The sequence below is a fragment of the Pyrgilauda ruficollis genome, unplaced genomic scaffold (assembly GCF_017590135.1).
Source record: "Pyrgilauda ruficollis isolate IOZ18807 unplaced genomic scaffold, ASM1759013v1 scaffold8, whole genome shotgun sequence".
Lineage (NCBI taxonomy): Eukaryota > Metazoa > Chordata > Aves > Passeriformes > Passeridae > Pyrgilauda > Pyrgilauda ruficollis.
The window spans coordinates 4,187,061-4,203,788 of record NW_024529932.1 but is presented as its reverse complement, the minus strand read 5'-3'; the positions used below and the strand labels follow the sequence as shown (position 1 = coordinate 4,203,788).

The 16,728-nt window shown below is 38.9% G+C and overlaps 1 protein-coding gene across 1 annotated transcript in view; it reads right to left on the bottom strand.

Annotated features, from left to right (window-relative positions):
• The window catches only part of ATP8A2 (ATPase phospholipid transporting 8A2), a 270,405-nt gene that overhangs the window by 210,374 nt on the left and 43,303 nt on the right, over positions 1–16,728 (bottom strand). The window contains exons 18-23 of the mRNA XM_041487339.1: positions 15,905–15,954; positions 13,722–13,791; positions 11,953–12,037; positions 10,637–10,776; positions 7,224–7,362; positions 834–898 (exon numbers count right to left, since the gene is read on the bottom strand). Coding sequence (XP_041343273.1) covers positions 834–898; positions 7,224–7,362; positions 10,637–10,776; positions 11,953–12,037; positions 13,722–13,791; positions 15,905–15,954 — 549 coding nt within the window. The remainder of the gene's footprint in view (positions 1–833; positions 899–7,223; positions 7,363–10,636; positions 10,777–11,952; positions 12,038–13,721; positions 13,792–15,904; positions 15,955–16,728) is intronic.

The window sequence follows — 16,728 nt, the reverse complement described above, 5'->3', positions numbered from 1 at the left end:
CTGGATTCTGTAATCAAAGTTTTCTACACACAAAGTTATTGGAACCACTTCGAGGCAACTGGAAAATAACACTTAGCTGGTGATAATTTTGGCACAGTAGTACTACCCTCTTGAACCAGATTTGCACATATCCAGTAACTCCTCTGATACTCCAGACAGAGACTTTGCATCTCCACCCAATCCCAATTGCTAATTCTAAATGCAAATGTCAGATGCTGTCTATTACTTTCATCTGTCCTACAAAAACCACTAATAGAAATCAGATATTGAAGTGATATCCAATACTGATATGGACATTGAAACACACAAGATGGAAAGATACCTCCTGGGAAGATTCACGTACAAATACAGGATTTTTCTATTTAGTTTTGGCATATATATGCAGAGCATGGCAACCATTTGCAGAACATTTTTGATTTTAGATCTCAAAAGCTACAAGCTCATAATGCAGGTGTGCTTAGAGCTTTTCCATGCAATACTGAAGATAGGAAAAAAAAACCACCAAGTTTTCTTCAAACATTGCTCCTATATCTACACCTTAAAACTTAACTATATTCCTGATGGCATACTGCAGATTTTTCCAGTTTGCAGCAAATTCAAACCCATGCATCTAAGAAGTTGCTCATTCAGAGATTTCGGTATGATTTGCAGAGTTTGTGACAAAAGGCTTCTGGAGTACACTTTACACAACACAACTGTGTTTTAGCATGAACTGTTTGTCTTGCTACCCCTAAGGGTAAGCAAGAGAGATTTAATGTGAAAGCCTGAAAACTTTCCATCTTGTTAGCAACACCTCCCTCTGTCAAGAATTACATCAGAATTTGCTTACTTACATCTAGTGAATCTTCATTGACCAGGATGAGAGACATACTCTGTGAAATGAGTCTGCAAGAATACCCTGCAAGAGGGAAAAAAAAGACAATAAAACACAAGGACTTACTTTTTGGAAGGCCAAGGTTCAAGTTCAACCTTAAGATAAGCATCTATAGGTCAAATGACAATTTATTTTTCGAGCAGTTACTCCTATCAGGCAGACTGCTGGAAACTTTGGTGTATAGGACACTCTCCAACACGACAGATTTACTAGAAACATGGGCTGCATTCTATCTGCATTTTCAAATACATGACTTGAGATGTTTTCATTAAAGAAAACACTGTGTGAACTGGATGCTGTAAATATAGCCTATAGCTCTACATCACTTTTTTTTTTTTTAAAGTCTACACGAAGGCAGGTTTGCCTTCAGCACATTGCAGGGACAGATCCGAATGCACAGTTACATCCGTGCCAGATGACTGGAAGCACAAACACATTTTCAGTGGGTACTACTCAGTTTCCTTAGCCCACAATAAGCTTACATGAGCATTTTTTACTCCTGAGTGTTCAGTGTGGAAGGTTCTGAGCTTCTTCATCAAGAAGTACAGATCAATCACAATCAAAGAGCCCCTACCAACTCCTACAGACACAACGTAATTGGACTACATTATTCTTAGTGTGGGACTGAGACATGAAAGAACAAGAGCACCTAGAAGGCAATTCTATACATTTCCCAGCATACCAAAATCAAAACAAAAACTCTCAAGACAGAAAAAATCTCTTATTTTTATAAAAGTTTAATCATTTACAAAATAAACAGGTTAATTCTGCTCATATTAACAACAAGAGACAAATGCAAATTTGCATCAGACTGACCCCACTACGTTATCCTAAAAGCTCATACAAGTTCACTTGGGATTGGCACAGTGATGTCAGCTTCACAAAATAGCAGAGAATTAATTTATTTGAAGCACACACCTTTTATTGCTCACCTACGCTACATGGGAAAAGGAAATTCAATACAAGTATTTTTTATTTCTGTTTTTTTTAATTAAAATGAAGTGCAGCAGTTTAAAAATTGCTATCAAATAAAATGGAGTCTTGGGAAGTCTCTTACTTTTCTTAAATGGAGACTGAAGGGTTTTGCAGTAAAGAGTAATGTCCCAGTAAAGAACCACTGCACAGCTGACAGATTCAAAAGCTGAACACCACAGTCACCACAAAAGGATGAAGTGCCTCTTTCCATATCTTACAACAGCAAGAGAACAACTGAGGCATAAAATCATCTGTGGGATTCTTGGCTCCTTAGAAAGGCCATACTGGGTCAACAATTGCAATGCAAATCATTTCCTCAGGCTACAGAGTTTTTATAATTGGGCTAGTTTTGTAGGTATAATCCAGGGTTAACATGTCTGCATGTGTGAGTGACTTCTGTAAAGAAAGTAAATCCCTCTTCTTCCTTTGAGGAAGACATGCTTGTATCATAGCCAGGCACTCTCAGGCAGCAGGTCTGATTACCTGCATAAGCTCAGTTTCTCCTTCATTTTCACAACTGTGTGGACTATGAATATCAAGTGCAACCTTACTAATACATGTTAACAAGCCTAGGTTTAATTTCTGCTTCAGAGAACAACACAGTCCAACACTGAATTCGCACCTGTTGGGAAAAGGATAAAATATATTCTAATGATGTGCAGCCTACAACATGGAAGCTTGGCAGACAGCCTCTGATTCTGCCTGCGATGAAATCTTAGATGGTAGTAGAAAACCTCCAACAGTTACAGGACAAACACTGACTTTTTCCTCAAGTCAGTTTGCCATTTTTAAAAGTTAGCTTCAAGCTAAAAAATGCTTCCTTATGTTTATTGAGAAAAAGAATATTACAAATTTAAGTACTTCCCTCCACAACAGGGTTATTCTTTCCCTAGGCTAAAGCAGTCTTGTGCAGTAGGCTGTTACAAATTCAGCATAACTAATTCAAAAGGATTTTCTAATAGCATTTGATTAGAACAGCAGCTGCAATAGTGACCTGTAATTTCTAAACCACTGCTCACTGCTTCACTTTACCTCTTCCAAAATGAGCAAGATGCCATTCTAGAAGTCAAGCTGGAAGAAAAAAAAATGCTGTGGAAAACAAGCTGGAAGGAAAAAAAAAAATGTTGTGGAAAACAGTTGCTCTGCTGTGCACCTTGGAAATCATGGACTTAGAAGAACTTATCCTGCAACTGAAGCTATTTGCATCTTGCCATCACATTAAACAGAAAGATCAAGACTGGAATAGGAGAATGTAAGCCAACCCTAACAAGGGTTTATAGGGGATCTATACATTATGTACAATTTCAGGACTAAGATGATGTTAAAATCTAGCACTACTATAAAGCAAAGTAGCTGGCAACTGTAGGACTACAAGTAGTAACTTGAAAGTATTACTAGAAATTTCTAAAGTTTCATAATAGTTTTGTAATAGTTATTACTGGCAATGCTAACATGGCAAGCAAAAATGCACTCTAAGATAAGTATTTTTGTCAATGCTTCTGAGTAAAATAAGATCAACTGCTGGTTCAAAGCCAGGTATAAAATGTCAACCCACACCTGTAAGTTGATATCTAGCACTTTAATTTAAAAGTCTGACTAAAAGTCCATGAAGCAGATGAATCAGGTACTTCTGGGACTTATTTTCCTTTAAGTGTCCTGGGAGAAAGATTACTTGAACCAGAGTTCAAGATCGTAGCCCACAGGCACACTCATACTGCAGGCATACAGAATCCATCATCTGAGGGAAGAATCATTATCCTCTGTGTTTAGAGAGGGCACAAATGCTCTGTTCAAACTTTGCATAGCGATACAGGCAAATGTGCTGGCACAGCTTGTCTCCTGAACTGAAACAAAGCACAGCTCACCAAGAAGTGTTCTTATCTCTGAGCTGGAAAGATAGGGGTCTGATGGATGTACTGTTAGATGGGTAAGGAATCCGCTGGGTAAGGAATCAGCTGGATGCCTGCATCCAGAGAGTTACAGTCAATGAGTAGTGGCTCTCAGGCCAGTCCTGAGATTGGTCCTTTGCTATGTACACCAGGGACAGACAGGGATCAAGTCCACCCTCAGCAAGCTTTGAGAGAACATGAAGCTGAATGGTGCACCTAAATAACACTAGAGAGAAGTGATGCCAGCCAGAGGGACTTGAATCCACTTGAGGAGTAGGCATGTGAAAATCTAATCAAGTTCCACAGGGCCAAGTGCAAGGTCCTGCACCTGTACTGCAACAACCATAAATATCCATCAGGACAGACTAGGGGAAGAAGAGACTGAAAACAGCCCTACTGAGAAAGCACCTAAGTGATGAAAAGTTGAATGACTCCACCTGGAATATCATATCCAACCAAGGGGCCTCCAGCACAAGACAGACATGAACCTGTTGGAGTGAGTACAGAAGAGGGCCACAAAAACAATGAGAAGGCTGTAACATCTTTCCTATTAAAACAAGCTGAGAGTTGGGGTTGTTTAACTGGGAGAAAAGATTCTGGAGAGACCAAAAATTATCTCTCTTGTAATTCAAAAGAGAATTACAACAATGACTCAAAAACTTTTTACAAAGGCCTGTAGTGTCAGGCCAAGGGCCAGTCATTTCAAACTGGAAGAGGGTAGGTTTAGACTGGACATAAGGAAGACATTTATTATGATGGGGGTAGCAAGACTGGAACAGGTTGCCTGGAGAAGTTACGGATGCTCCATCCCTGGAAGTGTTCAAGGCCAGGCTGGATGGAGCTTTAAGCATTTCAAATTTATGATTTATGAAAGATGTCCCTGTCAGGGAGGGAGCAGGAGGACTTCATCTTCAAAAGGTCCTTTTCAACCTCAAACCCAAACAACTGTAAGGCAGTGCTTGCAGGCAGCTATTAATGCACACCCTAGGCAAGAGCAGCCAGCTCAACTATAGGGGCTGATTCATGGTTTCAAGGAGAGACACAAGAGAGTTAACACTATACTCCCATTCCCAGAAAACATCTCTTCTTAGGGAAGTTATTGGCTAGAAATACAGCAGTTCTGGTGTTCTGTGAATGTGCTGAGCACCAGGATGGTAGCAAATAGAAATCTATTATGGGTGTTTTTGTCTCACTGAAAGGCAAAGATGACACAGAATCTGTAGACTGTTTGAAGAAAAGGGTGAAGCTGCAAGAACACAATTAAGCCTTCTACACTTGTTTGCAGGTCACGCCTAAAGATGCTTCTGTACCTGGAAGTCCCATTTTCAAGAGCTAGAGTTCAAATGAGTGATCAGTGTTAAAGCTTATCATGAACACTCTCCTCACTTGCAGAACTACTGACTAGCACCTGGCTGAGTGAAAGGCATACAGCCACCCCACAGAAGCTCAACCATTACTCTGCAAAGAAGTCAAGAACTCAATCCAGAGACAAAGACATATGCAAATTCTGAAAACCAAAGAATCAAGAGGAAGCTGGAAGAACAAAGTACTCCAGCTCCTTGACAGAGCTGCCAAGAGCTGAAATATCCCTCAATACACATGCACCTCCACACAGCAAGCAAGAGTCAGTAAGCATAACCTCCAAACACAATGAGAAAGTGAAAACACTTTTTACTCCCCAGATAGCATATTTATACCTGAAACATATAGTGGACACGTGGATTGGGTTTTAAGTTGAAGTTTTATTACAGTTTTATTGGATTACACACAAAAACTGGAAGAGTGCCACATGTTTATACTTTCAAGCCAACTTGAACATGAAGCTAATTAAGTTGGAGTTTTACTACCAAACTGTACCTTAAACTAAGGGATAATTTAGAAGTTTTAAGTGAGATTATTATTCTTCTCAAGTTGCTATAATAAAAGAAACAACAAACCAACAGTTTTAGAGAAAGCTGGAAGTCTCCTTCACAGTCTTCAGAATAAGCTCATTTACTGGTGTTCACATAGCTGCTGTTGGTTAACATATCAACTTATTTCAGGTACTTAGATCAAAATGTGTAGCTACATTTTTTTCATTAGTCAAAAGATGGTGTTTCCCTTCTGAAGTTATCTACTGCTTGTAAAGAAAGGAAAATCTGCAGATTGTGATTCAAACCAGATAACTACCCTTTAAACAAACTGTCTACCTAGGCCATCCACTATATTTCTATTACAGCTGTATCAGTTCAGCAAGTAATTCCACCTCTTGGTACCACCTTCAACATACAAAGAGATATGAAATTTAATTTGAAGCACACAAAAATTCTAGTCAATCAAGCAGATTGCACCATCAAATTTTGCTGAGTCAATCAAAACAGAAAAAAAGTTTAAAAAAACACAAAACAAACCAGACAAAAACCAAAAAAGCACAAATGCCCAAAACTTTCCTGAAAATAATTTAAGTTCATTTACACAGCATCATTGATAGAGAATCTTGAATGAGTTTGAGAAAGCAACCTATGTAGTTAAAAGTTCCACTTAACCTACACCTGTATACCTAAACAGACTAATCTGCAAATCTAAATGCAGTTGTGGGACCCTAACAGCATATGTTGCCCTCTTTTAAAGGAGCTATTTATTCAGTCTTTCTGAGCTCATGTTGACTTTAAGATTCCCTAATTACATGAACAATGTGACCAATTTTACATTTAGAACTGCACACAGACAGCTCTGGGTGTATTTCAGGCTATTCCTGGGAGAAGTAAAATGATCTATAACTGAACTTTCTTAGGTGAGATGTCAGATCACAAGAGTGCAACTCTGTCTCTTCCCCTCTCTGGGCAGACTTACAAATGATAGGGAGAAAAATGATCAAAAAGAACACGAGCGTCATGGCATTTTATCGCCAAAGATGGGACATTTGGGAAGTGTGGCATGACAAGGGATGTGCCTACATCAGGATATGTCCGTTTACCAAGTCTTCACTGTGTACTAATAGATGTGCTGTAAGGGGACAGCAGGGCCAGTTATTTAAGCTTGAATAATCCACCTATGTTCACAGACATGGTTTGGAAGATGCTGTGAACAATACATGCTTTGCATTATCATATTTCCCATTGTATCCCAAACTCAATTCAAAGGCAGTCAGTAAGAAAAAAAAAAAAAGCTCTAAAACCATTTCTGAAACATTAGTCTGGTAGAGTTCTCCTGGTAGAGTTACCATCAGAAAACAGAGTTACATATATTCATTCAATTAGAACTGCACCTAACCAAGAGCAGATGGGTCCCTTCTGCCTCAAAACAACAATAATTAAAAAAATAATATAGCCTGACACACACAGTGAAGACTTCACTACAAAATCCCTTCTCCAATGCTGTGCCCTGCTGCCAAGGAACCATTCTATAAGTAGCAGGCCCAATTCTATTTAAAAACCCACTCAGCACAGCTTGCATGTGACCTGCTACATACCAGACAAATTCAGAGTAACCAGAATGATGGATACCTATATTGAGAGCTGTTTCCTGTTTGTCACCTGTCAGAATCCATATCTTAATTTCTGCCTTTATTAGTGTGGCTATTGTTTCTGGAACACCTGCTTGCAGGCGGTCTTCAATGGCTGTAGCTCCAAGAAGCGGCAAATCCTGGAGGAAAAAAAAAAAAAAGAAAACACATCCTCAAGTTCTTTTAAGATAAATCTCTGTTTGGAATATAATCAAAAAAGGAATTAAGACAGCATGTTGCATCTCACTACTAATACTCTGACAAGCAATATACACCACAATAAGTTTGTAGTGTGGCTGTTCTACTTCCTCTGCATACAATTCACATTTCAAGAGGCACAGAATGGAACAGAGTGTTTTTGATCAGAAAGATGGCAACATTTCAAGAATAATTGATTGAAGTTATAAAAGTCCAAAGTTAGCCTAGAGATGAACATATATACTGGATCATTCACTAATCACCATAGCAACATGATGAGTAGTCAGTTTATATATTTAAGCTCACAAAACAAAAATTATTTGGCATCACATCATTTAAACTTATTTCCGCCTATAAAATGTACATACAGACTGGATACAATTACTCAAAGCAAAAATTATTGCAACTATTTATGGATCTAATCATTACATTTGTGTAATACAAGTGGTATGAACATTAATCAATCCGAGTATCTCTAATCAACACACAGATGTCTGCCAGAAACACATATCTCATACAGTGAATTTATTACTACAGAGTTAGCTGTATTCTCAGGCAATTCTAAAACAATTGCTTGAGGAGATTTGGCTACATTACAGTAAAAAAAAAAAAAAAAAAAATTACAATAAAAAAAAAAAAAAAAAAAAAAAAAAAAAAAAAAAAAAAAAGCTAAGAAATTAACCTTGTCAAAAAGTACAGTCTTCTCAGATTTTACCTCTAAAAGCATTTTAATGATTCCTTACATATGCAAAGATGTTCAACTTCAAACAAATTGAAATAAATTTAGGTATACTGTATCATTTCAGAAATTGCATAGAAAAAGGTAGCATATTCTGTTCTTTGCAGGGACTAAAATTATTCAACAGAAATGAAGACAAATGAACAGAAGGATTATATGCTGCTATTGCTCAGCCTGGGAATGATGAGGTTTCAGCATGATCTTACCATGACCTTTCTATATAAAAAGTGAGCTTATAGGAAAAATTAATAAAAACTGTTTACCAAGGCCAGCAGTGGCAGGACAAAGGGTGATGGTTTTAAACTGACAGAGGGTATATTTAGTCCAGGCATAAAGAAGTGATGTTTTAATGATGAGAGTGGTGAAACACTGGAATAGTTTTGCCCAAAGAAGTGGTGGACCCATCTCTGGAAGTGTTCCAGGCCAGGCTGGACTGAGATTTGGGTATCATGGTCTAGTAAAAGGTGTCCCCACCCATGGTTGGGTGCCAGGGTAAAAGGATATGATCTTGAAAGGCCCCTTCCAACCCAAACCTTTCCATGATTACATGGAGAGGGCATTAAAAGCAGCTCCCACTTGTATTAATCTAAGCACACCTAAAGAACAGAAGGGCAAATGGCTATCCACACAGTGTGTAAGCTGGCATTAGTTACAGGTCTTGACAGAGTTTCAGCTGGCAAAGGTGGCAGAATTGACTCATGCAAGTCACTAAGCTTTAGTACTCTACAGCCTCTCAATGACTTATCAGCACTGTTGATGCTAGCAACATTTGAAGGTTACAAACAAAATACCCAAGTGCACAATTAGAGATTGTCTTTTTTCCCAAAATCACTTGTTAAGAAGTTACACATAATAGCACGGGGATCAGCATGGCTGAGCTACCACTGCACCTGCTGAAGCCCTCTGAGCCAGCATACGGCTGCAGAAGGAAGTCAGTTCAAGTTTGTCTCCACATGTGCACCTGTACTGTGATCAAGCAATCTCAGCACTCAGACTGAAAAAATAGTTCTCTTGGTCTCATTTGATCCCTTATAACAAAAAAATCCAGCCTGTAAAAATACATTATATTTTGTGTAACGGCCAAACCCCAGTTTATCTCTAAGGCCTGCTTCTTGGCATGACCAGCAAGCAAACATTAACAGGAAGGCATACAGTGGATAGTTCCTAACTCCAATTCTACAACCCACTCATGGGTTCCTTTTTTCTTAAACAAGATGCTAAATTGTGAAAAAGGCAGAAAGTAGATGACCAAAAATTACCTAAAGCTTGAGAACACATTTTGAAGTACAGCAAAAGCCATGTTCATTTTTCACCTCAGTGAAAACAGAAGAGTATGAGAGCACAGAAAGAAGCAGAAAGCTGAAAGGAGCTACCCAAACCTACAGAACCAAGGATGAGAACCATACAGTTACTGACAAAAAACAACAGAAGACCATTTCAGGCATTACTTAGAAAAGGAATATTCAATCTTCAGCACTTCCTGAGAGAGTTCCTGGAGGTTCTCTTACATCCTGAAAGTTAGCTCCTACCCTAGTCTCAACCTCTTTGTGGATGCTCCATCCCTGGAAATATTCAAGGCCAGGTTAGATGGAGTGCTAGCAACCTGGCCTAGTGGAAGGTATCCCTGGCCACGGCAGGAGGATTGGAACTCAATGATTTTTACAGTCCCTTCCAAACCAGGCCTTTCCATAATTCTACAATTCGCCCCAACTAACTTAAACAAACAAGAGTGTTCTACAACCTAAGCAGTATTTTAATATTAATTTTAAAAGCTATTGAAATTCAAAACATGTTTTAAAGAAACCACTAAATAAAATTCAATACCTGGAGCAAGAGAGAAGAGCATGAACCTGTGCAGGTGAGGAGTGCAAATACCAGCACTTGGAAAGCAGCAAGACCAACAAGGCTCAGAGAAACACTGGCCCCTAGCGTTGGCATTTTAACATTTTGTTCACTGCGATTAGCGTTTCAAATAGGTTCTCTGATACCTACCTTCCCCTTCTAAAATTAAGAGCTCTGCAATTTGCATGGAGAGCAGGTTTTCATCCTTTTTTTAGCCCATGTCCCTACAGGTTTTGGTGAGCCCTACATTGTGCCTACAACAGCCTTCAAAAACCTTGAATTTGACTGCTGTATGAAAAGGAACACATCTCTTCATACCCTAGTACATGGGAACTTGGAGCAACACAACGATTTCCACATATTAGCTTTATCAAGTTACAACAACCTTACACAAAACAGGAAGATTAAAAAAATGTGAGAAAAGGGGTTTTAAGTAGAAATTATTTTTTTATCTGTAAATCCATCTCAGATTTACTGATTTAAACTGTGGAGTGAACAGGTTACCATCTAATAACACCCTTCCAGTTTCTCATCTATGAAATTAACAGTTTATTTCATTGTATAAAGCCCAAATTCCACTGGAAAATACACATGTAAGGGAATCTGCATCTGATCATCAAGAAAGTATGTTTTACCTTTTCAATAATCTCATAGCACTCCTCCAGCTTCTGAGTTCTGTCTTTCAGAACTGTACTGGATTCACTGTAGACATTCAACCACTCTCTGTAAGACTTCTCTGACAGATCAGCATAAGCAATGCACAACGTCCTCAGACCTACAAAACAGAAGACAGCCATTACCCACAATAAAATTACACTGAATATCATCAATTCATTCATATGTTATGAATGCTAAATTCTAACCCTCAAGCTGGAACAACAAAAGCTTCTAACACACACTGCTAAAAAATCTCCCTGTACATTTTTTTAAGCACTTGGATTTCCACAAATGTAAACCACAAATGTGGTTCATTTTAGCTCCTAATATGGGTGAGATCAAGAAGTATTGGACAAAAACTTTTTATTAAGTATGAAAGCAAGCTTGCCTTTCACATATTTTAAAAACATTGCATTAAAGAACAGGCTTTACTGTGATTGGTGATATTACTTAGTCAAACATGCTGCACAGCCTGTGCTTCCTTTTAGCAAGACTGTGTTCTTCTTCAGTGTACCAAGGTAACTCACACGAACAACAGGAGTTACACATGCATGATATAATGAACAGGGTCCATTAAATATGAAAACCAATTTATTAGACCACTGGCAAAAATTAACATAGAGAAGTAATGATTTCTTCTTCTGTCACAAATCAAAAAGGAGTGTGTGCCATAAAATACCAAAGTTCCAGTACTGGGAACTTTTGGGAGTCTGCAAAAAAAAAAAATTTAAAAAGATGACTGTTATTTTCAGATTTTGGAAGAAAAATACTGGTTCATGGCTTTACTATAACTCAGGTATCCTGTGCTGTCACAGAAGAGGGAACAAAGCCAGCTTCACAGCGAACAGAGGTGTCACATCAGTCAAAGGCCTTACAGACTATTTCAGATCATCTTTGATGTCTCAGTCTATCAGGCTTCCCAGCACATTCAGGTTATCCCTCTCTTCGTAAAAAGATGCTGGTATCCAACTTTTACCCTGGTAAAAAACACCTCCAACTCCAATGTAATTGAGTTATTCTAAGCAATACAATTCATGTCCTTTCCCTTCATCGTGGACACACAGAACACTGTCTTTTCCTTCCAAATTCCACTTTCCTACTGAAATCACACAGAAGTTGGACAAAAAACTCTTTACAGCTGAAGGCAACCTATAGTTGTTAATTTCGTCATAACACACCCCATCTTAATTTATCTTCACAATGATCTTAGTTGACAACACAGAGCTTAGACAATGCAGAAGATGCTGCAAATAATTTCATGAACTGAATTCTCATGGCATGCTGTTTCTCTTACCTTCCGTTGCGAAGTACTCAAGATGGCACAGTGTTTGTTCCATATACTGGGAATCTTTCGAAAGCCTCTCAAAAATTACATTATCCTATTAAAACCAAATTCATTACAACAGAGTAAGTCTACATATGAAGTTGCCATTTGTGTATTTACAAGCTCAAGAGAAGCAACCTGAATAGACTTGCTAATATCAAAAACAAAACTGTATTTACAATATATTTGGGGTTTAGAGACTGATTTGAGTAATTAATCTGGATTGTACCCAGTGGCAGAGATACTGCATCCACTACAAATAATGGGGAGAGAAGCACACTCTGCCCTCCTCCCCTCTTTCCATAAAGAGGTCCCCATTACTGGGCAGTACAGAACACTTCTCTGTAAATTACTAAGCAAATATATTGACTTTCAGATAACATAAATGTCTGATCTTATTCAGCGTATATATAGCAATCCCGTGCAGTAGAGTTTCCTGCAATCTTTTCCAGAAAAGATTCCTATTGATGTTAGAAAAACAAGGCAGAAACACTGATCATGTTCTACCACAACATCCTCTCAGAAAAACCTTTTTCCTGCAGCAGCTTTCTTTAACAGTAAATCAAAGGACAATTGACAAGGCCCCGTTAACAGCTGAAATCAAAATATAGCATCACCTACATATCTAGAGTCTCTGAATTTTATTTGTAACTACCAGAACAAGTTGTAAAAATGCATGTAATACAGAAACCCTACTCAGACATCTGCTCTTAAGCTAAGTAAGCAGACTACATCTAGAGCCAATTAGAAACAGGCATACAAATCTAATTATTATGGAAGCAACAGGACAGAGGATGACTACCAGAACGTGGAAGAGATAATGCAGAATAGTCAGTTAACTTACAGTTCACATGAGTGGCAGATGCAGCACATTAGTACATCTAGGTCTGTTCACATGGAAAACAGCAAGAATTTGCACCGCAAACTCTCCTGTTCTCCATCCCTTTCAGTGGCACACTCCAAAGAATGGTGTGAACTCAGGCATGGCATGAAGAAGCAAGTTTCAAGTCAGTGTGGTCCTATTAGGCATAGGACTGTGAACTACCACACAATGGCAGCAGGCTTCATTCACTTCCACCACACCAGAATTAAGCCAGCACATCTTTATCAAATCAGGGGAGGTAAATGGAAGCAACAGAGCAGTGAACACTGACCTATATGTCATGACAAATTCAAGCAAACCAGATCCTCACAGAGGTCAGAAAGTTTTTCCCTGTTGCAAAAAGCCAGCTCCATGGTTTTCCACTGAAATTAGAACCACTCTCTGACTGTGGACAATGCTAGTTTTGGAGCCTTTGTACTGAGCTAAGTTATTGCTCTTGTCAGTGAAGACAGAAGCACAACATGGTGCAAGTCATGATGACAAATAACAGCAGGTGCAGAGACACAGGAAAGCCAGATCAAGAGCCAACCACTTGAGAACAAATTTTAGTGTTATAAATTCAGACAACAGCATTTACTCCAGCTCCTGAACTTCTGCTGCACAGCTGGGTGAAGCCCTGGCTTTGCAGTAAGGGGACTGCTCCTATTAGTTTCAAGATTTCAACTGGGCAATAGAAAGTCTAGCAGTCTTCCAGCCTGCAAAAGGAGTCAGAGCAGGAATGACAGCTCTCTTAAATCACTTGGCCCTAAACAGAAAGCCAACAGGTATTATGCATGAGACATGAAATGTCAGCATCAGCCACAGCTGTTGAAACAATAACTGGCAGTGTTCTCCATTAGGCAGCGTAATTACTTACAGCCCCTTTGCAGTAGAGACGTAGCTGTCCTGCCGGGGTTCGAACAATCACTGACATTCTCTTCCTGTTGCTATTGAAATAAAAATATTTGCTTTCATTAGTCAAAGTGGTAAAGACTAATTCCTGTTCTAGCCAGGAATTTTCTCAGATGTGTTTTGTGCATCTGAGATTAAATGGGATATAGCAGCAGTAACTTAAGATCCCACAACCCTTGACCACAAGGAGATATATTAAATAGCCTATTTCCAGCTTCAACCCTATGTCTCCCATTGGCAAGCTCTCCAGACTTACACCCATATGCAAGCAAGAATTTGAAAAAGAGCAAAATGGTATAACATCATCTTGAAAGAAGGGGATTCACATTTATTGTCATTATTCTGTGGCAGTTTTTCCTTATTCCTCAAGCAAAATTGCTTTGGGGACTCTAGAAATGGAATCATTAAGGCTGATTACATCTTTAGTACAGGCATAACAGATATTGAAACAACATCCACTTACTAGAGCAGTTATTTAACTTACTAACTTAAAAGAAAGCAAAAACATCATAGAAAACAATCATGGTGTAGATCAGTTCTTGTCCTCTGTCAATTCTTTATATTGGTCCAATCAGACCCACACAGTTGGAACTAAGTAGAAGGAAGTCAGACTGCCTGAGCAAGGACAGGACAGTCAAGTTCAGCATATATTTTTAAAAAAATGCAGACAGTAGAATAGTGTACACCAACATTTAACAAAGGAAGGCAGGCAAGGATAGTATTTTAAAGAATTTTTGATGTTTTACTTATCAAGCTCTCCTTCAAAAGAGCCACTGGGAAAAAACCACAGCTTCTAAGAGGCAAATGCAAACAAATTAACTCTCGTTAAGGGAGCCCTAAGAATGTGTGGTTTCATACAAATCTTTTCCTCAGCAAAAGGACCAACCTGGAAGCATCCTCCTTACTCATGATGTTTTTGCCAATGTGTACAAACACAGTGTATAGCAGACTTCCTTCTCCTCTTGAGGTTGCTTTGAGAAATGTAGTCACTGTTCAGAGCTCAAGAACCATGTGTACTAAAGTAAACTCTTGGCACATATCATCAGATAAAACAAATCCTTTCTGAGGCTTTCTGAAGAGAGGTTGGAAGGACAGTAGTTACCTGTGCTCAGAATTTCTGCAACATCCTAATGACACTGGGAAAATTCTGTGTGCTTTTCAAAAACTAATTACAGAACTCCCTCAGTGGCTAGGAGGGAAGGTGCTACACAGAGGAGAACTAAGACAGCTTTTTTTCTGCTGCATGCCAGCTGTGGCTACTCCTGCCTACAGACACCAGGGTGCTGGTCAACTTGTCACAAACCCTCCGAGAGCCTTCCAGTGCCTTTTCAGATACTTCCCACAAATAGCTTAAATAGCTACATTCTGACTGGAAAGAGGGAAATACTCAGGAATAGTCTTCAAAGCAGGTCAGGACACAAGAAAAGCTACCACCCAAATCATCCCTTCCTTTACACAGTTTTACACAGTCCTTTAGAGCACAACCAGCCAACTCAAAGACAGTAGACAACAAGAGTTCAAGATTTTAATCCCCAGCAAGAGTAGAAAATAAACAACAGGAAAAGAAAGAATACTGACTAGACCATCCAAACTGGCATAACTTTATCGACTGACAAAAAGAAAGCACCTACTTGTTTCCACTCATTTAGGGGCCTGATTCAACAAAGCTTCTTGCTACCCAAGCAATGCCCATCCTAATGAGTCTGACAAATTAGGAGTGCTTGCAATGTTTATATTTTCACAGCTGGAATGGGTCTTAAGAAGAGGCACTTCCAGGTGCAGTTTCCATCTACTCAAAAAGTAATTTGCAGAAGCACTATAAAAGTGCGATCTCAAAGTATGTTCTTGAAGTAGACAAGGGACAAATCAGGATTTCTATGAGTCACAGCAAGATGCTTCCAGGCCAGCAACTTCTCAATAAATGACTAGAGCAGCAGTGGCAGGAAAAAGTTTAATGATGGCATGCCAACAACCACCAGTTTGTAACTCATTCATAGTACATCAGAAATAAGATGAAGGGGTAGGACAAAAAATTAAGGAAGTTCTGCTTTTCTACTGTATCAGCTGTAACATTTTATTCTAAATAACATTTTTTATACGAAGAGTTTTCTTATTACACTGAATTTCACATATTAGAGGAAAACTTACCTGGAAAACTCCAGGACATGAAGAATTTCAAAGGTTTTCTCCTTCCCCAGCTACAAAAGAAAACAAAAGAAAGAGTGTACTATTGTAAGTACAATCTATATTCTTACATGTGGAAACACCCGAGCTGAGCTCAGGCGCCTTTGTCACACATCCCAGTGTAAATAATTGTGGCAACGGCTCCCTCTGCTGGCTAAAGGATGCAGAGCCCTATAATTCAACATCCCGTATTGGGGCATCCTTCATTCACTACTGCTACACCATTACAAGGAGTTAATGTCCTTTTTGATTAGGCATGCTCTGAAAGCTAAGCTGCATATTTAGTTCTCAACATCCACCAACTAAGAGACATATTACAGGCTGCAGGCATTTTGCCAAGTTAAAATAAGCATGACTTCCAGGTTTAGTATTGCAATAACTCTGACTGACCTCCCTTAGTATTTCTTTTATTTTAATTCACAAAAATATGAATTATATTTTTCGTGGCCAAAAAAAAAATTAACTGAGGAGAAATTCCTGTTATCACCAGCAACTCTCTGCTGGGGCTAAGCAGGAACAACCCAAAGCAGGAGAAAGATTTTAAAACACCTGTCATACCTGTTGTGTAACGCACAGAGGGAGCAGTAGGAGTCAAGAGTCATAGAACTCCAGTGGTATTTGTAGCATGCAGTTAAATAAAGCGCAGCAGTAAAATCTAATTGCAGTATAGACATGCCTAAGGCACATATCAATTCAGCAAGATCCACAAGATTAAAAAGCACCTCCAAACCATTTTCTACGCACTGCCACTAATGCAGGCAATCAGGAGAGACAGGAATCTCTAGGAA